This window comes from Lontra canadensis, unplaced genomic scaffold, assembly GCF_010015895.1.
Source record: "Lontra canadensis isolate GAN:19392208 unplaced genomic scaffold, GSC_riverotter_1.0 scaffold8, whole genome shotgun sequence".
Lineage (NCBI taxonomy): Eukaryota > Metazoa > Chordata > Mammalia > Carnivora > Mustelidae > Lontra > Lontra canadensis.
The window spans coordinates 26,784,583-26,812,455 of NW_022631002.1; the positions used below are offsets into that span (position 1 = coordinate 26,784,583).

At 47.9% G+C, this 27,873-nt stretch overlaps 1 protein-coding gene across 5 annotated transcripts in view; it reads right to left on the reverse strand.

The window, feature by feature from the left end:
- Positions 1-11,079: 11,079 nt before the first annotated feature.
- The window catches only part of NUP93 (nucleoporin 93), a 108,364-nt gene continuing 91,570 nt past the window's right edge, over positions 11,080-27,873 (reverse strand). For all 5 annotated transcript variants that reach the window (XM_032854427.1, XM_032854428.1, XM_032854430.1 and 2 more), the window contains 14 exons: positions 25,401-25,533; positions 23,808-23,965; positions 22,458-22,623; positions 22,096-22,189; positions 21,134-21,325; positions 20,430-20,556; positions 20,244-20,316; positions 19,913-19,957; positions 18,205-18,321; positions 17,309-17,427; positions 16,342-16,459; positions 15,812-15,895; positions 14,235-14,363; positions 11,080-11,290 (listed from right to left, as the gene is read on the reverse strand). In XM_032854427.1, coding sequence (XP_032710318.1) covers positions 11,180-11,290; positions 14,235-14,363; positions 15,812-15,895; positions 16,342-16,459; positions 17,309-17,427; positions 18,205-18,321; positions 19,913-19,957; positions 20,244-20,316; positions 20,430-20,556; positions 21,134-21,325; positions 22,096-22,189; positions 22,458-22,623; positions 23,808-23,965; positions 25,401-25,533 — 1,666 coding nt within the window. In that variant the 3' untranslated portion in view covers positions 11,080-11,179. The remainder of the gene's footprint in view (positions 11,291-14,234; positions 14,364-15,811; positions 15,896-16,341; positions 16,460-17,308; positions 17,428-18,204; positions 18,322-19,912; positions 19,958-20,243; positions 20,317-20,429; positions 20,557-21,133; positions 21,326-22,095; positions 22,190-22,457; positions 22,624-23,807; positions 23,966-25,400; positions 25,534-27,873) is intronic.

Sequence of the window (27,873 nt, forward strand, 5' to 3'; positions counted from 1 at the left end):
CGCCCGGAGAGGATGGGTATGATGCAACCCTGGTGTCGTGAAATAGCCGGGTAAGAGGATGCGCTGCTCGTCGGCCTGATTCACAACACCAGCTGCAGCACCACACCAGCAGTCCGCCGGCTTCCTGCTCTGGATGCGGCTCCGCGGCTCAGGACGGCGGCCAGCACTGCGCAGACAGCCTCCCCGGCAGGTGGCCAGTGCAGAACCGGGGCTGGAGCTTCGAACAAGGGAGGGAGGCCGGGTCCCTGCCCTCGGGGGGCTCACAGACTGGATGGGCGGGGAAGGGGAAAGCATACACACACCCTGTCCGGTGTCGGGGTGGGGCGGGGGCCAGAACAGCTATGGAGGTGCCGGGCCCTGGGAAGGCCCTGGAAGCCAGAGGCCAGACTGCAACCCCTCCAGCAGCCAGGCCCAAGAAACAAAGATTTCTCCCAAGCCTACGGACCAAGTAAGCTTGCCTGTGGCAGGCCTGGTTCTTCTACCAGACAAATGTTCTAGCAGTTGGATGCTCGAGTGCCATGAAGCTGCTGGCAGCTAAAGCAAAAGAGATATTTGATAAGATATTTTCATTGTTAAAGGAGCGACTCCTTGTTCTTTTCCTTCGTGATCAGACATGCCTTTTTTTTTTTTAAACTGGTTGAGTCAACATTTTTTCTACAAGTAATTGTAGAAATTAATAATGGATTAGACACAGTCTGGCTAGTTTGGAGGATGCACAGAAGGACAAGGCATGATCACCATCCTCAAGAGGCATATAGTTCATCAGAAGAGGCAGAGCCAAAGGCATGAGGGCATAAATCCTGGATTCAGAGGAGGGACGGTTGCCTCTGGCTGGGGCAATAGAGTGCGATATATGTAATAGCATAGTTAGAACAAAGGTCAAAAGAAATAAGCAATCATTTAAGGAGGGAGGGTGTTATATGTCAGCTTGGAGCTTCCTGGCGGGCAAGGCAAAAAGCTCGATTATGATCAGTAGTCAACGAAAGAGTGAGATTTCATTTTTCCTCCTCTCCCCTTTCTCATAAAGAAAAGGAATTTCCAGCAACAATTTGCCCCTCTGCCCAGGGGTACCTGAGCAGATCACCAATGCAGGGCTGGCCCAGGGTCAGTCCAGTCACACCAACACAAACGGAAGCCATTATTCTAACAAAAATTCAGTCCTGTAGTAACAGATACAACCACACGTCCTCCTATCCTGATGGCTCTACCAACGTGCTCTCCAGGAGACCAAGAAGCCAAACCCATTGTCTCTCCTGCCCCCAGCTTCTCACTTTTGTAAGACCACGGCTCCAACCCCTGAGCTATAGAGACTAACCTTTCATTTTTAAATACATCTTTAGCTTTCCTAAGTTTACTGTAACCCTTTTTGCTTTTCTTAAAAGCAATATGAGAATCACAGTTATTCTGATAGATTCTGGATTCCACGGTGTATTTCTAATCAGAATACTCTTCCCTGGGTCTTTTCAAGGAGCCCAGGAGCTCCCACAGCTGGGATCAAGGGCCCTAGAATCATAGAGCTGCCTTTCAGTGCTCAGCTCCTCCATCCTGCCCCCCAAGCTGGGCCCAGCCCTAGACACATGGAGGTAGTAGGGAGGATGTGAGCCAAAGACATCTGGCCCTGGCTCTGCACCACCTACCTTATGACCTCAGCCCTGTATGCCTTAGTTTCATCGTCAAATGGATAATTCCTCTCAGTCAGTGGGCTTTGTGATGATCAGGAGAGGGAGTGAAAGACATATTTTAGAGGACATTAATGGAGCTCTGCAATGTAAATAATAATGTATATAATTTTATCCCAGCTCTTCAGCTACCAGGAAAGAAAAGGGGGAGAAAACCAAGCTACCCCCCCACCTGTTTACGACAGCGCTTTTTGGTAAGGACAGCTGCTAAAGCTTATTAAACAACAACAACAAAACTGGGGTGTGGGAGAAGTGATAGGAAGAGTTGCTCAGGATTAGGACGTAGAACCCCAAAGAGAGATGGCTTTGGTCTTTTGCAGTCATCAGAGCTCAGGCTTTGACAAAAGTGGCATGTAAAGGCAGGACACATTCAGAGAATCCTAGAAGCTCAGAGTGGGACAGGCTCCTCCCTCCACCATTGTCTCATGAATACTTCAAATAAGCTGCTGACCACCTTCATGTCTCAAGGCACAATCCTGAAGGATCTCCTGCCTTGGTTACCCTGCCCCCCCCCCCCGGGGTTGGGTGCAGGGTGACAGTTGCCACCGAGGCTGCACTTGTGCCAATGAGGGGAGAGGGGTTCAATCCCAGAGCAACCTCCCCTCCAGATTGGGTCCTCTGGCTGGGTGGGGGTCCCACAGGGTATGGAGCCCCAGAGCAGGGAGTTTGAGGGGCTAGGAACGGAAGTTGGGTCCTGACCCTTAGGGAGATGTTAGCAGAACCATGGAGCATGTGCACTAGAGAAGCTTGGGGCAAGCCCCGTCGAGGCACGTGTCTGCCAATGGTGGACGCAGGAAGGCTGGGGGAGTTGGACACTCACAGGGATTCAATCACAGTTGTCAGAAGGTCGTTCACTTGTGCTCTCCTGTGAAACGTGTGCCCTACCCCCCCCATCTGCTCTTCAACGGATATTAATTTTCTCTGGTTAACTACCTAACGTGAAAGACTGTGCTGGGCAGCTGCCCTTGACCTTGTCCATGATGGGCAAGCTGACCCAATGGGCTCGAGTGCAAAGCTTATTTTCCCTAACCAGTCAGAGTTTTTATCTTCCTATTTAGTACACCTCAGACATTCTAGGATTTACTGAAAACCTGCGTTGAGAAGTGGGGGAGGGGCTTCCATACTTAGAGAGGCCTAGAGTTTGACTGCTCTCTGCTTTCAGCCAGAACAACAGTTCTTGACCCAGGGAAAATAATCTGGGGGAGCTTTTAAAGAAAACTTCAATCACTGTGTAGGCCTCTCCCCAGGCCAACTAAGGCAGAAGCTCAGGGCGCAGGGCCTTGAAGCAGGGCCTCAGATATCAGTAGTTTTAAGAGCTCCCTGGGTGATTTTAATGCATAGCCAGGGCTGAGAATGGCAGAGCCAGAACTAGAAGCTCGAGGAAAGATGCATTAACAGAGGCCATGTGCAGCACAAAGTGTGGCTCTTCTTCATAAAGGTAATGCTGATTCAGAGTTTCTTAAAAACTATCTTCTGCATTGTAAAAGTTTTTAAAGGGCTTTTTCTCCTGGGTAGACATGGAATTACAAAAGGAAGCCACCAGGCTTTTGGGCTGAATTCATTGCCCAAGGCCAGCAAATAGCCTTTAAATGACTGATTTGTATACACAAGTGTGTGCCCCCAAATCAGACCACCCCCCATCTCTCTGCCTTGGGACCACACCTCCCCCAGTGGCCCCCCAGTCCCACATACTCACCTCTTGATCAAGATGCTTGGCCAGGAAGAGCTGGAGAGGAGGCCTAGGGCCCCTGGCAGGTCTCCACTGGGCTCCAGGGCCCCTCAACTCACCTGAGTCCTGCTGTTGTGCCTGCTTCAAGAGGTGGGAGAGATTAACAGCTGCACGACCCGGCTGGTGGGTGCTGGGCTAGGAGGGGAGCTGGCAGCGTTCACTGTGTCCTGGGGTAGCAGGACAGCCACACCCACACCCTCCCCCCATGTCTACGGGTCTGACTCCTGGTCACTTGCAGATGGCTCCCGCATCCCCCAGCCACAGGAAATCCTGCCTGGGACCTTCTTTAGCTGGCTTTGTCTTGCGGCATTTCTTAAAGCTTCCTATTTCATTATGGTGGGCCTGTGAGTGTGTGCACACACACCTGCTTATCTCTTTCCCCAACCACACTGTGAGCTTAAGCAGGGACTGAGCCTCAGTCTCAAAAAGTGCTCCACAGCTCTTAGCCCCAAGGCCTCTGGTGGGGGTTGAATGGCTGAGGGAAGCTACAGGAAAATTATCTTTGCTGTGGGTCTCACTCCAGTAAAATGCAACCTCCTTGAGGGCAGGGACCTGGGTTCATTTCACCACTGTGTGCCTGGGGCACAGGGTAGACACTCTGACATTCTCCACTTAGCACTAAAGTCACTGAATCAATAGGAATCACAAGCTGAACTTGACCTGTCAATGTCTGTCACCTAATAGCAAAGTTTTAGCCTACCAATTTTGACCTAATTTTTTTTTTTTTTAAAAAAAAAAAAAAAAAAAAGGCCATCCCTGGAGTGGGGGTAATTGACTACCTCATCCACATACCCCACAGCCATGTGAAGAACCTGTTGAGAAGGACAGAAGCCAATGGCAGAGGATATACCTAGAGACCTGTCTAAAGGAGGCTGGAAGCAGGGCGGCCAACATTAACTTTTCTGGAGGGTCCACGCTGTGACTAGCAATAGGGAGCTGAGTTATAAGAACTCTATCCCGGCCTTCTACCTGAGCAAACTGGTTTAGAGCCGTCAGACAACTTGCCCTTGGTCATTCTATCACCCAGAGGTGAAGAAGGGGCTTGGGGCTGCTTTCCCATCTTCCTTGCCCTGCTCTCTCCCTGTCTGCCCTGGTGCTGAGCTCTTTCCCTTTCCCGACAGAGCTGTCTTGGAGTTCTGGAAATCCTTCTTGCGCAGTTTGTGCTATTGATAGCTGCTGGCCACCAGAGGGCCACATCCCAAACATCTGTATTTGAAGAACAGAAGTGCCCTCTATGGTTTGGTTTAATTTTCCTGAAAAGACAAGCCAGTTTACTGTCAGGCACATAGCAAGATGGCTCACCCACAGACCCACAGTGGGTCCTCATTTGGGTGGCATTTTACAAGGTTCCACAGTAGAGCCTCTAACTCTGAGACCCAGAGACAGACAACAGGGCCACTATCCACCCCAGGCGCCCTCTCTCCATCGGCCTCCACTACCCTCAACAGTTTCCCTCACTCACTTCCTGCTCTGGGAGGTGATGCAGGGTCCTGGGAGAGACCATTAAACCCAACAAGAGGGTGTGTGGCACTTGTATGAGGCCCAAATTCCCAGGTGACTCATCAGGAAATGGCTTGCCATAAGCTCCAAGGACCAGAGCAAGTTGAGGGACCCCATGCAAACGGAGTGGGCTGAAACTGTCCTGGGAAGCCCCTTCAGGGACAGAACATCAGGCCACTAAGCCCCTGGAGCAGAATCACTCCAGAGCTTCTCACCAGGACAAGGTCGCCCCCTCCTGTAGAGAGAGGAACACCTCCCACCTCCTCGGTCATTTGCATATTCCCAAACAGAATCCCAAGCCCAGACCTTGAAAACACACCTCCAGGTCAGAAACACAGGCAGATACTGTCCAAGAGAGCAAAAAACACCTGTCCTGGGGCGCCTAGGTGGCTCAGTAGGTTAAAGCCTCTGCCTTCGGCTCAGGTCGTGATCCCAGTGTCCTGGGATCAGCCCTACATGGGCTCTCTGCTTGGCAGGGAGCCTGCTTCACCACCTCCCCTCTCTCTGCCTGCCTCTCTGCCTACTTGTGATCTCTGTCAAATAAATAGATACAGTCTTAAAAAAAGAAAGAAAGAGAAAGAAAGGAAGGAAGGAAGGAAGGAAGGAAGGAAGGAAGGAAGGAAGGGAGGGAGGGACACCTGTCCTGTGACCAGGCCCAAGTCTCTCCCACCATCTGACCAAAACATAGCCTCCAATCCTGTCTCCCCTTATCCCAAGGCCAATAACTGGCTCTCAATCCCCCTTTCAAACGCTTTCCACTGAGAGTCCCAAATAAACAGTCACAGACTTTAAGCAGTTCCCAGTCCCAGAACACATGCCACATGCTGGGATGATCACCAAAGGCTCTTATCATCACCCCACCACACCTCCAGCCAGACACATCCAGCCAGACTCTGACCTTCCTCAGACCCCTGACCAGGGGACTGAACTCATAGACCAGCAGGGGAAAGCCAGACTTCGGAGTTGGGATGGGAGTGCTGTACTTACACAGACCCTTGGGATCTTCGCAGACCCAAGGACCCGGGTAGGCCATAGCCTTCCTTGCAAGGAGTGGAGAAGGGGTCTGGCTCAGTCACCCCCAAAGGCTGGGAAGAGGCACTTCTGCCGCCTTGTGAGGAGTCCCAGGCTGTGCCTCAGCTAAGAACATTTCCAGGAAAGGAGGCCCAAGAAAGGCTTCTGCTCTACTGAAGGACTGAACAAAGGGAGCACATGGCATTTTGGGAGAACATCCCAGAAATGTACTGGCTATAGACAGGGGTGGTGGTGAAAGAACCATCCTAAACAGAGAGGAACATGCAGAACACACACTCTCTCCCACCTCTTCCTTCTCCCCACAAACACCACACAGCGACAATGTCAGAAAAGCAAAGACAAAAGGAAATAGAGTAAAGAATTCTCCCCACTGCATTTCTAATGAAAGTTACGGACCAAGAGAGAAAAGGCTGTACTTTGCCTCCTTCTTCTCTATTTATAAAATACGCATTTGAAATTCCTGATGGAAAAATACCCAGTAGATGATAGCAGCTGGGGTCAACGGGGGCCTGTAGTCATCCCACGCAGCCAGCCTGCCTGGCTCTTCAAAACTGAATTCCGGTTACTGCCCTCTCTCAAGTGACTCCATATCTCACTGTCATTTCCACGGCCCACAGAAGCATAAACAGTGCAACAAATCAGTGTAATCCAATTTAGCTGGAGATCTCCTGGAGCCTTGGCCAAACCTGGACGCCTCCAGGCAGCAAAAGCCAGCAGAGGCTAGCTTGGATAGGACAGCCAAGTAAAATTGGGACATCCTGGTAACTCAGAACCTATTGTTTATGGGAAATTTAAATTTAATTGGGTGTCCTGTATTTTTGCTAACTCTGGCCCAGATGAAGGGGACTTCCTTAGCTGTCGACCCTGCAGCTTTGGATGCCACTCAAGAGCCTGTCTAGCCCAGGTAGGCTGGGGCCTCTGCAGGGGCCATGCTATGTCTGTTTCGCTGCTAGAAGTCCTCTCTGGGATCACTGGCTCCCTGCTTCCTGCTCAAAGAGAAGCCGCTGTTTGAGGCAGTCTTTTACCCTCCCAACCCTCAAAAACAGATTCTCAAAAATCCCAAGGGTAAAGGCAGCAAGGAGGAGAGTACGCCAATGCAATGCTCGGTTTTGGCAATTCCTTCCTACCACCTTTTTCCTTACGATCTGGCCTTTATTGTTAACAGTAAATCAGATTTCTACCCCCTCCCTCTCAACATCTCCCTGCATACTGTGCAGCTCTGCACCTTCTTTGAAATATCGGCTCTGTGTCATCGGACCACAAAAGACATTCCTTTCCACCTTCTTTCAGATTGAATGCCTACTAAAGGCCCCTAACCGGAAAAAGGGAGTCTGAATCCAGGTACATGGATGTGGGGAGGGAGCTGGCACAGGAAGCCAAAGCCAAGAATTTGCTAAGCAATCAATCCATTGTGGGCTATATACCCAGAAGGCACACAGAAGTAATTTCAAAATTCAAGGTTAGGGCAAAAAATTCTTCTCTCTTTCTGGCTTAGCAACTTCAAATCACCCGTATTTCCACTTAGGTGATCGTGACAAAGAGAGGAATGTGGGGGGAAAGCCCAAATTCTTAGACTTGTGAACAATTTTGGGAGGGGAACATGATTACCCTGGTTATCCCCAGCGATGGACCAGGGCCCAGCACATGCAGGGGCTCTGGAGCTGCTGAGCTGAGCCTAGGCTGGCACATGGACACCTGGGCTGGCACACAGATCAGCCAGGCCCTGGATCCTAGCCAGCCACATCAGCCGTCTACAAGGCAAGAAGTGCAGATCATTTGAGTTTCATTTTCAGAACATTTTAGTTATTGGTTTTAAGTTTCTTTCCACCAACCTTTCCAGTTAGAAACAAGTAGCAAGAAGACAGATATCTTTCCCTTCTCTTCCTGCCTTGTGAGGGATACTAGTTTACTGAGAAAAGGTCAGAAGATGGGCTGGACACAGGTAACTTCTGAATTCAGCCTAGAATGAAGAAAAGGTAGACATTCAGGACCCCCCCCCACCTCCAAAGCCTCATTTTTCTTGAGGGCTACACAATTCCTATTTAATGAGTTGCTGTCTTGTTCCTGACATTTCCAAAATGTAGGTGCAAGAGCCTTATTTTATGGATATACAGTGAGCATTTGAATGATAGCGTAACATGCACATTTTCTCCCAGTCTTCTGGACACAGGGCCCAAACTCTATGGCGGACTAATGCTGAATGAGAGTCTGGTCAGTGGGGCCTGCCAGCACTTTGGCAGGCCTCGGGCAACCCACCAGCCTGGGGTTTGGTTCAGGCATCTGGCATGCTGGAGTCACTTCCTGAGCGGCGTGAGGAAATTTGGCAGCATTGCAAACTACCTAATGAGCTAGACAAAAGTTCTGATGCCTAATGGAGAAACAAGGACTGTGGAGAGCCAGTCTATGGTGGTAGGATGCTGGCAGATGTGCCCATAATTGCTAGATTTAGTGTTAAGGGTTTGGCCATAAGAGTTTGCTCAAACAGAGCAGGCAGTGGGGATAATCCAGAGTAAACAGTCCTTAATTTTGGGGGGTAAATCTGCAAATACTGGGTACTGTGGGGGAAAAGTCTACAATACTGTACATAAAGTAACCCAAACCCTATTTAAATGCTGTATCAAGAGTCACCACAAATAGCTATCCTGCCATGAAGTCTCTAAGGAGGCTTGTCAGTTCCAGGGGGCGGGGGCGGGGGGCGGGGCCTGCACTTTCTGCTCAAGGATGAGGCCATCCCGCTCAGAAGTGCTAAAACCAAAGGACCCCCTCTGAGAGAGCTCACCAGTTCCTCTAGTTTTCCCTTTGAAGTCAGGCAGCCAGAGCTGTTTACTTAAAAATAAACAGATAAATAAATAAAAGGAGCAGAATCCTTGAAATCCAATCTCAAGGCCTCTGAAAAGGACCCTGATTGAGTCAGTATTTCCCTTTGAGTGTCTCAGTGAGTTGATTATGAGCCACTCTGAGGTAGACACTAACCCTGTCAGTCTTCAAGTGCCCTTGATTTTGTTAGAAAGATTGGAATCTCATCCCTGGAAAAGACTGGAATCTCTGTGTCTTTCTGCATAAGTGAACCTAAGATCATGGACCACTGTCAAGGGAAAAGACTTAGTTCCCTGAATGGGTGAGGGGAAAAGGCCTTTTACCTAATGACCTGTCACAGGATCATGATTTCTGGGCACAAGCTGTAACCATGGATACGTGGGAACCTGTTATGTTGTGGCCTTGCAAACTCAGCCTTGGTCTCCTGCGTTTCTACACCAAACAGGCCACGTGTCACCACAGAACCAGCCCGTAGGACAAGCACTGGGATTTGCTTTGGGAGTCTGGCCCTTCTGGTATGAACCCAGTTATCTTATTTCTCCTACTGACGGCTCTCTCTGGGCAAGTCCTCAGTGCCAACCAGGGACAGCTTTCCTCTCAATTCCACACAGCTCCCCGAGCAGGGCAGTTCAAGGTCTCATCCACAGGTGGGAGGGCGGAGGACCCAAACCCCTATGCTGGGCTCACTGGCTGTTCCCGGGTCTGGAGCTAGCAGACGGGCATGATGCAAGGAAGGGCAAATTCACAATGAATTCTCATGGTGGGTGTGATGAACAAGTGGTGAGCCAGGGAGCAAATGCGTATTTGAAGGACTTGAGCCTCCTCACGTTGGTGGCACTGTTACAGGTCTGTCTGTGAGGAAGATCTAATATTTAAAAGCAGAACGTGAGGTCGCACTTTATGCAAAGTCCAGAGTACTCTTGTAAAGCACTGTTGAAGCAAATTGTAGAGACTTGTTTGAAAGATAACTCAGCACCTATCAATAGGGTACAACTTGCTACATTAAGTCCCCTGCGGGGTTCATCTTCTGGAACTTTCTTAGTGAAGCTCAACTGGAGGCAAGTGCTCCAGGGGGAGCAGGTGGGACAGCAGGAAGGCAGACGCAGCCCCTGCTGACCCTCAGGCCACGTCCTTGATGGATCAGGGATTTCAAATGATGAAGAGCAGATGGTCCCATTATTATTCTGGGAAATTTTTAACACTTTCCCAAAAGGCGAGCTAACAATTACTTTAACCACTACAGGACAGTGAGGGTATCCTTGCCCTGTGATGAGAGAGAAACTTCTCTCCAGGTGGAAAAGCACCTTTGGAGACTCTGGGATCTTAATATCGTCCTGGGAGTCCCGGCCTCAGGAACAGTCGGTAAAACCAGCTCGGCTGACCGCTGCCGGATTTCCTGCAGCTCGCCCGGCCCACACAGGAACAGTCCTCCTTCTTGCTAGTTCAGCAGGCGGTTCAGGACTGGTGGCGGGAGAAATAGAGTCCATGACGGGGGACAACCTCTGCTCAGGGACCAGGCACCCTCAGTGCTGACGCCCATACATCCGCACTCGGAAAGCGACCTATGAGCTCACCTGGCCGGTGGCCCTCCTGAGTGAGAAAGTGGGAAGGATGGGCTGTCCAAGTAGAGAAACCGACCGCCAGAGAAGGGAAAAGCGAGCTCTGTGAGAAGTCTTCTGGAAGAGGGGAGTGCACAGGCCCACGCAGGCGCCTCAGCAGGGCAGCTGCGGAGGGAGAAGCTCCGAGGCCTGCCCTTCCTCAGCTCCAGCTGAAATACCTGTGCTGCTCCTCTTTAAAAAAGTGGTTTTCCTACGTCTGTTTCCATCTCCAGTGGGATTTCCACAGAACAGCAAACTAATTAATCCTGGAATCAGAGCAGATGATTTGGAGGATGGTCTTAGCCCCCCTGGACCCCAAGGCACACCCGAGAGAAGATGGGGGCATGGAGCTTGTTAGTTCACACGGATCCTAACTCGCCCAAGGCTGATGGTGGCTTTCACAAATGAAAACGTAAAAAATGAACCGTGACCCTGCCATATGGAATACTGGGTCTAAACAAAAGCAACTCCCAAAGGCTTCATTTCCTTGCTCATTTTGGGTGAATTTTTAATCATTTAAGGTCAACTTTAACCAAATCACAGATGCCTATATAAGCCTATCATTCTCTGGCTCAAGCACTAGTGAAGACAGTTCCACCCACACAAATAAAAAGTAAAAAATGTCAAAGTAAAAACAAACAAAACAAAACAATGAAAATAAAAGAATGTGAAAAGAAATACAAATCAAAGAAATTTATTGGTGCTGACAAAAATACATAATACAAAACAAAACAAAACACAAAACCAGAAACTCCACCCCAGTGGGCCCATGCGCCTGAGGTACTGACAGCGTGCAGTCCCAGAAGCCCCTCAAAGCATGGCACTTAATTCATGAGGACCTCCATCTGCACCAGCCTTGCATTGGTGTCCCCAGACGTCCGGTAGGGTATCATCCCAGCAAAGGTGATCAGGGCTCGGGCTTGGCTTCGGAGTTGCTGAGAGAAAGGGAAAAGAAGAGAAGAGTACTGATGAACTTCCAAGTCGGGGCACTACCTGGGGAGCAACCACCATGGTCTTCCATGTTCTACCCCTTGGTGTCAAGGCCAGATTTACCCTCCACTGTCATACGGCCCTCACGGTGTAGAGGAAGCAAAGGTCGTTCACTGGGGCCCCAGTTCCCAAGCCCTTCTACTAAGTAAAAGACAGGCGTGGTTGCCAGGCAAGCTGCCTCACCTGCCACGTGTGACCATCTCTGGACACAGCTCCGAGCTTCAGACGGCCCGTTTTATTGCTCTGCGTCTCTCACTCACTCCTGGCTGGTTCCTGCCTACCTGCCTTCAATCTGAGGTTTTCAGGCCCCCACAAAAGTGTCCAGTCCCATTCCAGCTCTCTTTCTCTCCTGCTTCTTCCCTTTCCCTTCCTTTCACTCCTCTCATTTGTTCTCTCCTGACATAAGTGCTGGGCCCTTATGCTGGGCAATAATATTCATGAGATTCTTAGATGTTCCAGGAGGGAAAAAGATTTTAATTCAGGTGATTCCAGTAACAAAAAAAAAAAAAAAAAAAAAGGGATAACTTTCACTCTGATTTGCAGATGATAAAACACTATCTCTGGAATAAAGAAACTTAGAAGAACAGCTTTAGGCTGCCTCATGTTGAGACATGTTGCATGCTTATAGAAGAAAGGAGACCGTATCTGGATTAGAAAGGGAGAGTCTACAAACACCTTTTAGACCAGTAACATGACTTTTAAGGAAAACCCAAGGGTCACTTACTAGGCTTCCTAAGGATCATTCAAGAAGAAAACTGAAAGCCAAGGGATTTTTGCCTGATATGTGAAATAAACTGACAACAAGGATATGTCTTAATTAATATCCAAACCAAAAGAAATGTTTTATGATAAAAAGTACCCATTAGATTTTCTTTAAAAGTGTATAAAAGGGGGCGCCTGGGTGGCTCAGTGAGTTAAAGCCTCTGCCTTCGGCTCAGGTCATGATCTCAGGGTCCTGGGATCGAGCCCCACATTGGGCTCTCCGCTCAGCAGGGAGCCTGTTTCCTCCTCTCTGCCTACCTGTGATCTCTGTCTGTCAAATTAATAAATGAAATCTTAAAAATAAATAAATAAATAAATAAATAACCGTGTATAAAAATGTATGGGCTTTCATGCCTGATTTGGAGCTACTTTACATAAACTTTACAGGTGTTCAGCAAAGGGGCTCATCCCCTTACCAGGCAGTGCTGCACTGTAAGTCAGAAAGCCACTCCTTGGGCAGCTTTTACACAAAAGTCTCTTCTTGACCCTACTCATCCCTATCCTTCATAAAAAAGGAGTAATGGGTGAGAGGAAGACAGAATGGCTTTATTCGTGATACTTAAAAACTAAGTGCCTAAAAAAGAGAGATTAAGACACACAGAATGTGAGTTCAGCTGGTCTTGTGGGACAAAGGCCTGCCAGGCCACAGCTCTACTCTGTAGCAAAGCCCTCCTCTGGCCTGTGGGCAGCACACAGAGCACCAGAAACGTCCACCACTTCAACACTCGCCTGCCAAGGTCCAGGCATGGTGAGCCCACTTATTTCATGAGGACCTCCTGACATTTACTGTCAATGTGCTTCAGGCTCCTGCCTGCCCAAGGGTGGATGGCAAACCAGCGGCTGCCTCGGGGCACGCATGGATGGGCCTACCACCAGTGGACCACTCCGAGCACCGCTCTCCACGCTGCTGAAGGTGCAAAGCTCCACCCTCACTCACTAGACGGCAGTACAGTGACGACAATGCCTGTGGAGTCACAGCTGAGAGCCCAGACACCCTTGGAAGTAGAAGACTAGATGGGGAAGTCAAGGGAAAGGGACTCCTAATTGAGTCAAACACCTTTTTCTTTTCATCAAATCAACCGGACAACATATACCATGTGAGTTCCAGGCCTCTACCCGGACTTGGCTTGACCCACAAGCAGTGGAAAGGGACACTTCCAGACACGGCTCCTTCACCTCCCCGGAGGGGACCACGAAAGCAAACTGCTTCCTGACTCTGGGCCTCAGTTCCCTCAGCTGTAAAATGGGGATTAACAATCACTGCCATTGAGACCTCTCTGGGGTCACTGTGAGGCTCAGAGGAGAACAGAAACAAGGGTTTGCATCAAATTCATGTGTTGGCTGGCCAAAGTACTTATAGTTCTGGGGAAAGTGCTAAGACTCATAAAATAACCTTCCCATTTTAAAATGCATAGGACATTCCTATGGAATCACTATAAACTGGTATTCTGTTTGATTTTTTAAAAGGTGATATTTGCATGGAGCACTTGGGTGGCTCAGTCGGTTGATTTTGGCTCAGGTCTTAATCTCAGGGTCATGAGATCAAGCCCTGCATTGGGCTCTACACTGAGCACGGAATCTGCTTAAGATTCTCTCTCTTGGGGCACCTGGGTGGCTCAGTGGGTTAAAGCCTCTGCCTTTGGCTTGGGTTATGATCTGGGGTCCTGGGACCGAGCCCTGCGTCCGGCTCTCTGCTCAGCAGGGAGCTTGCTTCCCGCCCCCCTCTCTTTCTGCCTGCCTCTCTGCCTACTTGTGGTTTCTGTCTGTCAAATAAATAAAATCTAAAAAAAAAAAAAGATTCTTTCTCTCCCTCTGCCCCAGGTCACCCCCCTCAACCATGGCTTACATGTGTGCTCTTCAAAAAAAAAAAAGTGATATTGGCAGACACCCACCCGACCCCCTGCCCCGCTTTACAAAAAAAAAAAAAAAAAAAAAAAAAGCTTAAGAGCAGCAATCCCATTAATGTTCAATTTCTTCTGAGAGACTCCTGACACAGGGTTTACCCAGCTGCTAAGTGTAAGGAAAAGGAGCATCTGGGGTCAGGAGCAAGCGTCTCATGAGGTGCCATGGATGGCAGACCAGAAAGGTGGTTCTCAGCGATGGTTCTGATCCATGCTGGGATCTTACAGAATCACGGTCCTCGATGACTCGCTGGGGCCTGGATGCCGAGGATGGACTTGTCCCCTTGAGCCTCTTAAATTGTGTGAATAAGATGTTCATGGTGGCAAGAAGTACTTCTGAGAGGTTGTGCCTGATCTGCACAGAGAAAAACACATGAAGTAAAGGAAAAGGAACCAAGTCTTGGGGACAAGAAAAAGTGTGTGTGTTGGGGGAGAGGGACACACTTCAGGCAGGCCTGGGCACACCACTTTCCATAGCTGCCAGGTAGAGAACTACAGAGTCACCAAAAAGTAGCCAATGGCACCGAAATGTCAAGTGTGAGAGCAAAACTCAGGCAAGGCTGCTCTGGTGAGGTGGGTCACTCTTTTGCTCCTTTCTTTATGCCACCCCTCCTAAGTGAAGGCAGGAGCCAAATGCATGCTGACATCTGACCACCATGTATGTTTGGACTGGCCAGAAGAGTGATTACCAAAAGCAGTCTGGATTTCAACGTCAGTAGGTAGGGAGGCACACATTAGTTCTCCAGTCCCCACCATTCCCCACTGTCTTACACCTGCCAGAGCGTTTCCATCGCAGGTGCACAGCCCTAGCAGAGTCCTTGGGAGTGCCTACAAAGGCAGTGCCTAGGAGGTGCACCACTTCAGTCCCCAGTGCAGTGAACGATCCATCCTGGGGGAAGGCAAGTAACAAAAGGGCAAGGGTCTGGGGCGGAACTGACAGCAGGTATGAAGGGCAGGTGGGCAAGGGGTAAGACCTAAACTGGGAGCACCACAGCTGGCGACATGGGCAGAAGCTGGCCTCCCTTTTTCTTCTAAAACAGAAACATGTCTTCACAAAAGGTTATTTGCTTAGGGAGTAACAGCTTTAAATGGAAACACTATTCATGACAACCCAGAACCAGGCAGTTGGCCCTGAGTGTCCATGGTTCTACAGAAGAGTTTTACCCCAGCTGCATGGAGAGGCCAGTCTGGATCAGAGAAACCACAATTTCTGGGGGTAGTCTGGGTATGAAGATTTTTTTTTTAAAGCTCTCCTGGTAATCCAGTGTGCAGCCCAACGGAGTACCCTTGAGCTAGATGGTGGCAACGTGCTGGAAACCGTTCAGAGAGACAGTGGCTCTGGGTGTCATGGGCTCATGATAACTGAGTCATGGTCACTGCTCTGCTTCTCAAAACAAAACAGTTCAGAGAAGGGAAGGAAGGAAGTACATCATGGAGCGTGTGTCAGACACTCAAGGGAACTATTTAAAGAAGGTCAGAGTTCAGCACCAAGACACCCTCTAGAACAAGTCAGTAATACGGAATTAAAACAAACCTCACAGGATCAACCAGAAATCTGTTCCCCCGAGAATGTCTAATCACTAAAGCGACTGTGTTCTCTGAGTCAGGAATTTGGACAATAATCTGATGGGGACAGGTGAACTCACAGAAAAAGCAACCCAGGATATCTGAAATTGGACTCACCTTTGAAAAGTCAGTCTAGGTGGTTACGAGGACTCTTACCATTATCAGCTACATTAAAACAAAAGCTTTCAGCAGAAATGGAAGAAAAAAATTCCATAATGCAGGAAGAAAAGGACTCACTTCATCACTGAAATTTCTGAAAGCAGCCACTCTCTCTTCTACACTTTCCTGATTCAGGGGCACCAGCTTCAAACGATCAATTATCTGTTTAAAACAAAACCCCACCAGTCCCATATGATACAACCATCACAGTCATTTCATCTCCTTAAACACAGTCAGCAGCTAACATGTTATAAAGGGCTTCTTAGTAGAAAATGCTGCTTCCCCACCACACAAAGGCTTTGATTCTAATTTGCTAACTTAATTCCTAATCTCATTTACTGAGGCAATTACAAAATTCAGAGATTTCACATTACTTTGAGAAGCCTCTGTTTTTTAGACTAATGGGGAAAGGAATAAGGGAGAAAAGAGGAAGAAAAAAGAGCAACACAAAAATTCCCTTCCAATTCCTAGGATCATGCTTGTCTTCTTTGCTTAATAGGCAAAGAATGTGGTAACGTTTCCTTTGTTTTAAATGAATCCCGTGAAGTGTTTTGAATTTCCAAGGGCATACATTAACCTGTACTTCAAACATCCCTCTTGAAACTTACATCAAAGGCTCTGTCGATATGACCACTGTGATACTCATCAAAAAAGGTGATCAAGTCCAACAGAAGATAGAATGTGGAGTCCACAAATTTATTTGCACTGATTCCCTGAGCCCTATACCTGAAAGACAAAAAAGAAGGAAGGGGAGACAAGGGTAATTATGAATTTCTGCACAACTTCTAACTTTAGAACAGCATTTGAAAAATGTCAAAATCTCTTGAAATCTCTATATGAGGTGAATTAAGGAGTGGAAAGTAGTGTTTCTTTTCAAATGGCCAAGAAGTTGACGGTGGATTTGCAAAGAATCCATCTATAAATATTCTGCATGAAACCCACTTCTCTGGCCTTGGCCCCCACCTCAAGCATTCAAATCTCTAGGAAGGGTGAGAGGTTCTGATGGGCCAAAAGCCCAGCAGCTACCACTGGGGAGCTGTTTACTAAATGAATTGTTTGATAAGGAGTGCTCTTCTGTGCTCCCCCAGGAAAGCATCTCCAACCCAATTTTCTCTGGGTCACTTTATCAGGAGTATCTGTAGAGGGCACAAAAAGCAATGACTATGCCTCAGCCTGGGAGTTCCATCAGTTAAAGTCCGATAACCCAGTTATCTCACCAAGGAAGGAAGGTACATTCTTAAACACTGGCCACTACCGCCTCTAAGAATTCCCTATCAAGTCCTCACTAGCTTTGTCCCAGAATGTCTTGGAGACGGCTGCTAACAGGCTATAGAGGAGTACAATGCCTAGAATTAAACCCCTAGCGCAGGATTAGAATGTTGAGATGTGCTTTCATACCTGCTTTCCGGCAAAACTCTGAAAGTCTGATAGTGGGGAAACAGGAACTCTCAACAGTCCTGGAGGGAGGGAGAGTCTCTGGGAGACTACTTGATGTGTGCAGTAGAGCTGAGGGTGCATTTGGTGGGCACTGTCGCTGGGCCCCCGCAGAGCCTCAGAGCCAGCTCTCAGCCTTACCGTTCCGCGATGGAGAGCGCCATGTTCTTCAGCCTCTCCTTGTTGGACTGCGGTGCGCTGATCTGGGGCACGACGGGGCTGAGTAGCTTGTTCATCAGCTCCAGCACCTTGTCAGCATTCTGTTCAGTTGTTTTAAAATTAAAGAAGGAATTGGTTAAATAATCAGTAAAAGAGAAAAGGAAAAACAAAATAACCTGCAGAAGGAACTTTCTGGGATGATGGATAAAAACGGATCTGTGTCTTGTTCTGGATGGCGGTTATAGATATATACCCACGGAAAATTCGCCAAGCTGTACACTTAATGTTTGTACATTTTTCTACATCTTAATTAGAACCCAATCAAAACATCTTTAAATTTAAGAAGATGAATTATAAACCTTCTTTTGGCCTACTTTTCTCAGTTTATAAAAAAAAAAAGAACATAATCTTTTTTAGGCCACACAATGATCAGCAGTCACCATATGTTCTTAATGTCGAAATACTTATTCTAGTTCTCTCAAAACGCCTCAGCTGTCATTTCCTTCCTTAACACACAGTGTTCACCAGCATGTCTGTGGCTACCAGAAGGGTAAGCAGGAAGGCATTTTCACCCAAAGTTTCACCATCGAAATGTGATGGACGTTTATTCTGCTGCCAAATGAGACCAGAGCTCACAGCCTGCAGGATATTCTTGCAATATGTTACTCCTGTTTGGCCAGAAATACCTCATGGCAGAAATAATTCTGTAAAATGGGAATTTCGCCCTGACCAGATCACTGGCTGCCTAAGCACCAGGAGACAATGCCTCAGCAGGACAGTGGTATGGTACAGCAGTGCGTCGTCAAAACATTTGTGCATTTCATGCCAAAAGGCTGACAAATCTATTAAGTAAGGAGAAGGAAAAGGGCACATTTTACCTTGGCAAGGTCATAGAGCTTTGCTGCTTCTTCAAAAAGTCCTTTATTTTCTGCCACGGAAGCAACTTTGTTGATAATAGGCTTTGTGTCGCTAGTAAACTTATCTATGACTCCAGGCTGACAAGACAAATTATGAAGGGGAGGAGGAAAGAGACAGGAGCACAGAGCTGTTATTTTAAACACAGAGAAGCAGTTGGGATCTGAAAACTACTTTTACTGAAAATGCTCGCCCTGGGCAATGCATATATGTTATCAGCTAGACTCTGGCTTTCTTGAAGATGTAAGATCCTATTAAACACATGAAAGGGACCAAGGAAAGGACACATGGAGCAGGAGACTCACAGGCAGCACAGAGGGGCCAGCAATAAGACATCTGTGCTTGTTAATTGTCCAAAATGATCCAGAGGGTAGGTGAAATAGCCAGTGATCTTACATTTGCTGATGAGTAGGCACTAGGTGGAAAAATCAGGAGGCTCACGTAAAATATCGGAAAGATTTTGGATTTCCTTTCTAAGACAGATGGCAAGAAACTCAGCGCTGAAAAAATATATGGCAAGGGGTGTCAGGATATTTTTTAAAAAGATCACCATCCACAATCACCAGCAGCCAATGGTCAGGAGCATGTAAGAGGCCTTAGGAAGCACAGAAGAGCTAGGGTGGCCTGCTCCTTCTACCATGGAGGCAGCACAGAAGAAGAGTGAAGAGCATGGGCTTTGGGGTCAAATTCCAGTTCCCCTTCCTACCAGCTGTGTGATCCCAAGAAAATGAGCCTCTTTTGCCTCCATTTCCTCACTTGAAAAGCACCTTGTTGGATTATCATCATGGTGGCTAAATCAGAAAACACCTGTACAGCATTCAGCACAGTGCCTGGCAAATGTCACTGCACAAGAAGCATGGCCATTGTCACCGGCACGGTCACTGGCCTTTCTTCTGAGCTGGAGAGTGTGAGCCCTGTGAGCTCATCCTGAGATTGCTGGGTCCAAGCCACCCATTTTTACCAGTGAGGAAAGTGAGTCTCTGAGAGAGGCCGGTGTCTCCCCAGGGCCACAGGGAGAATGCCAGAGGCGGATGAGGACTGGTTTCTGACACCCAGGCCTCTGCCCCTCCTCTAGGCCTCCCCAAGCGTGTGACAGGGCGCAGGGAATCACTAAGGCTCACAGGCACAGCTGTATCTCTGGGGTCCATGTGAAGTTCTGAGCCCTCACAAACCACCTTCTGAGAGAGGTCAAGCACATTGCTAACTTTGCTATCTGGCGACAGGAGGTGCACTAAACAATTTCTTTCCTTGCATATTTTCTGAGCCAAGAATGGCAGAAATGTGGTCTTCTCGGCTCAAAAAATGGCATGTATGAACAGATGAGTCCTCGGGACTTAAAAAAGCCATCTAATCAGAGCACCTGGCTGGCTTATCAGAAGAGTGTGTGATTCTTGATCTCTAGGTTGTGAGTTCAAGCCCTCCATTGAGTGTAGAGATTACTAACGACCAAAAAGCTACCTCATCATCAATTTATATATTTTACAGAGAAATATAAATGTATGTTAAAATCAAGGGCATCATTTGTGGCCTGTGATTTTCATTCTTTGGTTTTTAAACCAAGTAATTTCATTCAGATTTGCATCTTGAGTCCTGAAGTCTAACTACATTCTTTTGACAATTATACAACCCTAACTGCCAACTAACACATCACTAAGGGTGCATTTAACCCACCTTTCTACTTCCATCATTCTCCAGTTTCCCAAGGATCATATCGAACTGTGGAGACAAAAAGTTTACTCAATTTACTGGAAAAGAATATACGCATAAGCCCCGATTCTCTGGAGATGTAGGAGGGGGAAGAAAAGAGGGGAGGTAGGAAGAGTTTCACATAAACCAGGACGCAGTGATATTGAATCAGTATTTTCATTATCAGAAACCAAGAAACCCAAGAGAATGGAACCCCCCTGGACCATATCCAGCACAGCCATGCTGCGGGGACCACACAGTAGCATGCTCATGTGCACTGCAAATTGTGGGTGGGAGAGAAGAGGGACTGACATACCTCTCGACTTTCTATCACAAGCTCACTCACGCAGCGCAAAAACATGTTTTCTCCTTGACTATCTTTCTCGTCCCTGGAAGGGGACAAAAGCAACGTGGTTTCTGGCATGGCCTTGAGGCTTCTGATAGTCCTCAGGATGTCAGAAACCAAAACCAGCGCAAGTAAATGGTCAGAATCGAGTTTTACCTGAGGAAGTAGAAGTACTGAAGCGCCTCCCTCGGGTCTGTCGACTCAAACTTGCGGGTGTAGAGCATAAGTAGCCGCACAAAGTTCAGCCGCCGGACGCAGGGAGGGTCGCCGGGCTCGTGGCTGACTGCACCATGGGGGACAGACACGGTCACACCCACACTGCCCATATGACCCAGCAGCCAGGGGCTACGGGAATCCAAACCCCCAGCAGCATCTAGTCCTGCAGCCTGGCCAACACTTGCCAATAAGCTTCAGTACCCTGCCCTCCATTTCTTTCCACAGAGTGTGGGAAATGACAGTTTACAGTAAATTGCTAGAACACTGGTCTCTGGTTATGGCGTGTGCTCTGGGGCGATTGTGCTGCATTGCTAAGAAATCTGTAGGCCTTCATCCACATTTTTCTCCTGCCTCTCTTCTGACTCTCCCCTCCCACCCAGGCAGTCATTCACAGAAGGGGGCTGCTGGGGTGTCCAGTTAGGGCCGTAATGGGAACATGACTCCCGACTCTAGGGACTGCATCTTCCACTCCCATTGAACAGGGAGCCTGACTGGCCACAGGGCTGGCCGTCTGTACAGTGCTGTCTACAATGTTCCAGAAGGATTCGGACTGTTGGCCCAGATCCCTGCCGGCTGCAGTTACGTGTCTGCTGCTGCCCGATGGGGGGTATGTTAGGGTGACACCATTGTGGACAACCACTCACGGAGCTGAGCACTCTGTCCCGAGGATTTTAAAAGCAGCTTCAGCTCGAAGAGCACCAGCGCCACGTGGACAGCATGGCAGCGCAGCCGCTCCATGCGGAAGAGGAAAGCAATGGCAGCTTCGAACTGTGCCGTCAGGAAGAGGACTTGGAAGTAGAGGAAGGGCTGCTGGTTCACCGTGAAGTGGGACTCGCCTGCGGGCCAGGAAGACAAAGCGGACTCAGGAGTCAGACAATCAGCAGCCCCGACCCCAGGCAGAAGCCCTTGCTGGAGGGATGAAGGGGCCCTGGCAGACACGGTGGACTGCCGTGGGAACCATGACCTGGCTCCACAACCTTCTCCAGCCCTCACAACACAACTGTCAAGTAGGGTCCTGCTGTAAAACCCAGACCACCTGCACTAGGCGGGAGAGCAAGAGAGCACAGGCCCTTAAAATGCTACATAAAAGAGGCTGTTGCTCCCCTTCACCCTGGTAAGAGTCACTCAACAAGGAGAGGAAGGAAGATTTCAAAGAGGCTTCCGTTCACTCAGATTCACGGGTGTGGGAATTCAACAAATGCTGACTACGGGTCGGGATCTTCTCTTCCCAGAATTCTTACCCAGTGAGGAGGGGGAGCTACTTCCCCCTCATCTGTGCTCAGATAAGGACATTACGAGACCCACAAAGAAGTAACAGCCAAGCCCTCGCTGTGTCTGTCCCCGAGCAAAGGTCTACCAGGGCAGTTCAAAGAACTAGGGAGAAGTCCTTATACAGAATAGGACTGTATTAGTCACATGCACTGCTAAAGCTCACAAGGCCTCTAGCTGAATTTAACAATCACTGTTTTGTTGTGTTTTGTTGTGTTTTGTTGTGTTAGGCTTTGAAGACCCAGAGTTCAGAGATGAAGGACCTTCCCAGAGGAGAGCTAAGTTGTGACCTTAGGGTGACCAGACAGAGAAGGTGGTTCTGTTCAGGAGATCTCACCATAGTCTTCCAACAACTGTTTCTGGAACTGTGAAAGCGTGAGTCTGTCTTGTGGAGAGCTGGTGCCGTCGTCATCGAAACACACTTGGTTCAACTAAACCCCCAAGAGAAACACACACATTGGTACAAATTACTTCCTGAGCCAGGCGTGCAGAGCTGTGGCTGCTCGGCAGCTCAAGGCTGTGCTAACGGCCGTGGTGACTGACGGGGAATCAGACAACAGAAAACGGGGTCAGGAGACAGGAAATCTACTAGCCCTGAAGGCTGCTGGCATCACACGTTAAGCAGGTACGAGCTGCGCGCAGAACGTGAGCAGAGGGAAGGGGAGAATGCCCTGCTCAGGCAAGGGAAGCAGCGCCTGCCTTCAGCCACAGGTAGTCCTCGGTCTTGTCAGCTACTTCGCTCTGGTTGTCAGTGATGTCACATCTGCCAATGATGCAGTACACAGCCCGCTTGTAGGGGTCCGTGTTGTTCCTGAGGGCCCTGCGGTAATGCAGTCGGAGCTTGTTCTCCGTAGCTGGGGACAACCTAAAGACACAAAGGAACAGAGATTCACATATGCACTAAAGACCCTCAAGGGCATCTGAAAGCACCCTAGGTCCCAACACGTAACAGAACTAGGAAGGCTTCCTTCACAGACACTGTCCCCAACTGCAGCCCCTGGGTACCTCACTATTTTGACCCACCATGCCGCTACCAGCACTTGCATCTCCTTGCCTACCTACCATCTTCCTCCAGTCAAGACCTTCGGGGAAAGGTGAGAAATGCTGGGGAATTGATACTCCAGCCCACTCTGCAGCAGTCCTCAAGCCGTGACGGACAAGAGTGAGCCCTTCCCTTACCTGTCTTAGCTCCCCTCTGGCCTCCTCACTCCCTTGTACATGTCAGATCACCTCCCAAATAAACTAGTTACACTCAAATCCTTGTCTCAGGGTCTTCCTCTAAGGAAACCCTAAGTCATGAACCCTGCACTAGGATTCTCTACTATAAGCAAGACAGGGGCTTATGGTTTAAGATGATCTCTGGACATGGCATTATTTACCCTACCTAAAAAACTACTTGAAAAGTATCTCTAGTACTCTACAGGAGAAAATGGAGTGACCACCATTTTCTCCTTCAGATACATGCACGTATATTTAAAATTGGATTTGAATGAGTAAGAACTGAAGTCTAATTACGTTAACAAAATCCAGAGAAAAATTAATCCCTAGCAGTTCCTTAATGGAAGAGAACTAAAGACAAACAGAAATACCCCCCTCGCTTAGTTTCAGTGATTACATTTCAAAATTACTAACTTCTCATTCTAGCCTTCGAGCTACAAAGTATGTGGCAACATTTTCATAGTGGGCCAACTGGAAAAGCACCAAATGTTAAATGAAGTGGAATACAACAGCTTCATTTTATAAAGCATGCTTGAAATGCCTGGGATCTACAGAGTAAGTCAAATCACGCTCCCAACCACAGTCCCTCCCACTGGTACAGAGAAATCCCAACACAGACACGTAAGTCTAGACAGCAGTATCAGAATGGTGCTCTTTTAATGTTCTCAACTGCTATTCCCAAGACAGCTCCACTTGCTTTCTAAACTTCATTTTTTTTTTCTAAGCAGGAGCTTATTCTGAGCCGTGCACGGGTCAAAGGGCAACACCAGTGGAGGCCGCCCTGCTGACTCCACGTGGCTTCTTCTGGATGCATCATCTCATTCACCATACCTTCTGTCCTTGCTGTTCATGTACTCCTGGAACCAGGTTTTAAACTCTCCCAGCTGGTGCTGGGCTCGGTTAACCACCTGTGAAGCGGCAAACAGGTCCCCACAGCGCATGCAGTAATAAATTAATGCCCACACAGGATGGCCTTCCACCTCTCCATCCTAGAAGAGGAAAGATGCTCAAATAAACAGGCAAACGAAGCTAGCTGGCGGCTTTCTGATGCACTCACCTCTCCTCACATTAAAGTCATTTCAGTTTCAAAAACAACCCTGCTAGGTGCGGACCATTAACAGCATCCTCCCTTCCTGTTTTACAAACAAGGAAACTGAGGCAAAGGGATGTGAAGTAACCTGTCCAAGGTAAGCTGGTAAACACGGTCTGGCTGTAAAGTTTTTCCTCAAGAGCATTACATGCCCCAGGTGACTGACAGCCAGCCTGTGGGTTCAGCGTAGAATTCTAGTAGCCAGTATCTGCGTGACATGTTCTGTGACAATTCACAGACACTCATCCTTGCAAACCCCACAGAGCAAGGGCTGAGGATGTTGACTGAGCACTAAGAGACCATCACTATTGCACCTGAGTTTATAAAATGTTCACCACCGAGACCAGTCAGATGGCTACCGGCACTCTCAGTCATTCCTCAGTTCACCCACTGATTATTTGGTTTCGGACACGGTATCAGGCAGGCACTGGGGAGCTGAGAAGGCGGCCCCATTCCCAGTCTCCCTGAACTTGAGCTTCTCTATCCTCAAACTGGTTTTGTCATCATGTTGGCAGCCCGTGATTACTTTTCTCTCCACTTCTCCCCAACTCCCCCAGACGGTGGGTCTCAGATTTCCTTTCTCGGCCCCTCAACTGCTCCCCTGACTGGACTCTTTCTAAAACCGGATCCAACTGTGTCACTTCTAAACCCCTTTGAGCTCTTTACACTGGTACTCCAGACCTACACGTGCTGGCCAGCTGTGTGCCAAGCCGTGGCACACGACGGATACACGAGATACCCTTTCCTGCCTCCACGTAGGTGTTCATGCCGTTCCTCCGCTTGAAATACCCTTTTCCAAGACCTCTGGCAGAGAAACCCATTCTCTGAGGGCAGTGCGAACCCCATATCCTTTACAAAGACAGCCTCCTCTGTATCCCACCACCCTTGGTACAAAGCTCCAGTTTAGTGCCTTGCACATGGTATAAAAAACTGTAATTCCCCCAACTGGACTAGGGGCTGAGCAGTCATATTCTAGGAACTAGATCGAACTCCAATCTTTCAGATGTCTGAGCTAGCAATCTCAACAGTCATCCCTGACTCTGCCGGTCATACCCACATCCAAGTCTTCAACAAGTCCTACGGGGCCTCCTTTCCAAACACGTCAAGAATCCAGTGACATCCTTCCCCCCCACCCCGTGTCTTCCCCCACTCTGAGCTGAGCAGCCACCCCCAGCCCAATACTAGCCTCCCAAGGCTCCCGAGCCTTCCTCCTAGCCCCATACTCTTTGCCATATGGCAGTTTACACATGTCAACTTCATTTTAACTGCAAATGCCTATCTGAGAGAGACTGCTGCAGATATATAACTCATCACATAGAGAAAGATGCCAGTACCTGAAGTCCAGGCAAAGGAGCCGGAAGTTTGATGTTCAAGAAACTTCGAACCAATTGGTAAGTCCCAGGCACGCCGCCTAGCTGTGCCTGATGCAAGTTTCCAAAGACAGTCACAAGGGTATAATTCTTATAACTGGAAATATTGAAAAGAAAAAAAACGAGAGAGGTTGAAAACACATATACGTATCTGTGTACCCGCTACATCCATGCCATTAGACTGTGCACTGCACAGGCAGGGCCTGGACTTCCAACCTCACACAGAAGAGGAAATCATGCAGGTGAAGCAAACTGTATCATTTGTTCAGTGGGGAGCAAGCCATTGTAAAGATTTCTCATCACTGTGGATACTCAGAGGAGTCCCTAGAGGAACATAACTGTTGGCTTCCAATGCATTAAGGCCTAATATGCAGATTGCTTCCGCTCACAGCTGAATGCTTTGGTGGATTCTTTTTAAATTTTTTATCTTGAAAAATTTCAAACCTACAAAAAATTAAAAGAACAGCCCAATGAATGCTCATATACCCTTTACCTAGATTCAGCACTGTGAACATCTGTGTACACATTTTTTCTCTAAGTAGATTATGTACATATACATACATACATACATATATATACCCACTTCTTTTCTGAACCATTTGAAATCCATAAAAACAAAACAAAACAAACCCTTCTGCAAAAATACAGAAATAAGGGGCTATCTCATCTGTAAACACTGCACCATATATCTCCAAAGAACGAGAACATTTCCCTACCCAACCTCAACACCATTATGACACCAAGAAACCGAAGAGTAATACAACATTATTATCTAAAATATAACCCAAACTCAAATTTCCCAGTAACGTCCTTCAAAGTGTGTGCGTCTCTCTCACATCCAGGATTCAAGCGAGGAAATGCGCGGCACATAGGTGTCCTGCTACTTCCAGTTCTTTTAATCTAGGGCAAACCTACAACCCCTTTTCACAACACTGACCTTTTAAAAAGAATCCAGGCCAGCTGTCTGGTGGCATATCCTACAATCTGGACAATTTCCTCATGATTTGATTCAGATTCAACTTTTTTGGCAAGAATCCCACACAGCAGATGCTGGTACTGCCCACGGAGCCCCACCACTGGGCAGGTAATAGTCGGTTTGATCACTTGGTTAAAATTGTCATTCACCAGACTTCACCGCTGTAAAAGTACCTTTCTCTTTGAAACTGGTAAGTACCTTGTGGGTAATACTTAGGAGTCGTGGATATTCTGTTTACCAACAATCTTCTACCCAATACTTTCAGTTTCCATTGCTGCCCCTGCTGAACCAATTACCACACTGATGGCTGCCAATGATTTTCTATCATTCCCTCTTCGCTTATTTGCTAGCACGCATTTTTAAGCCCTGCAGATCCCTAAAATCTGTACCGTCTTTAAAGTGCTTCCACACAAAGATGAAATGGTTCTAGTTATAGATACCCAAATGTGGGGTTAATATAATAAAGAACTTTCTAAATATATTTCTTATCCAAAGCAAAACAGACTGACTCAAAGTCAGGTGCTCCATATGCACAAAGATATTCAATACCGGATTAAGTAAAATAACAGAATGAGAGTATGTGAGAGAGACACAGAGAGAGAAACATCTAAATGTCAATTACCCCCCCCCAAAAAAGACTTAATGGAATTTGACAGTTACCAAAAATTATACTGACAAAGAATTAAAAAAGCAAACTACATAAAACCACGTGTTGTACACATTTGGCTCATAAGTATAAAAAGAAAATAAAACAAAATATTCATATATCAAAAACGGGGGAAAAGGAAATTGAAAAGGTACAGGAGCCTCTGGGTGTGGCATAGGGGGCCTCTCCCCTTTCTGCAGGCCTTTTGGCATTTCCCTCAATTTCTATAATAAACACGTAGCATTCTTATAATGAAAAATAGACAAAATTCAATTTAACAAATGTAGTGAGTTCCCCCATCACTGAAGTATTTAAAAGCAGAGGCTGGGAAAGAGATTAGAGAACCAAATCCTGTGGCAGCTGGGACAAACGGATATCCACCACAGTCTCTTCTGACTTAAATTAAGACAGCCCATGTGCTGATAAAGGCCCAAGTGAAAGCAGCAGTCTGAATTCCTTCAGGGCTTGAGAGAAATATAGCCTCCTGTTTCAAATTTGGAATGCAGCAGGGAACGGATCAACCAACCCTGTATTTTCTCAGTATTTTCAGCCTTATATGTAAAAATCATTTGGGACTGGGTCTACTTTGCCACGCTGTCAGTAGATCTGCATTGGCAAAAATTCTTTTAAAAAGTGAGTATAACTGGAGCACCTGGGTGGCTCAGTCGATTAAGGGTCTGACTCTTGATTTTGGCTCTGGTCATGATCTCAGGGTCGTGGGATCAGGCCCCGCATCAGGCTCCACATGGAGTGTGGGTCTGCTTAGGACTCTCTCTCCTTCCCCCTCTGGACCACCCCCCAAAACTCACTCTCTC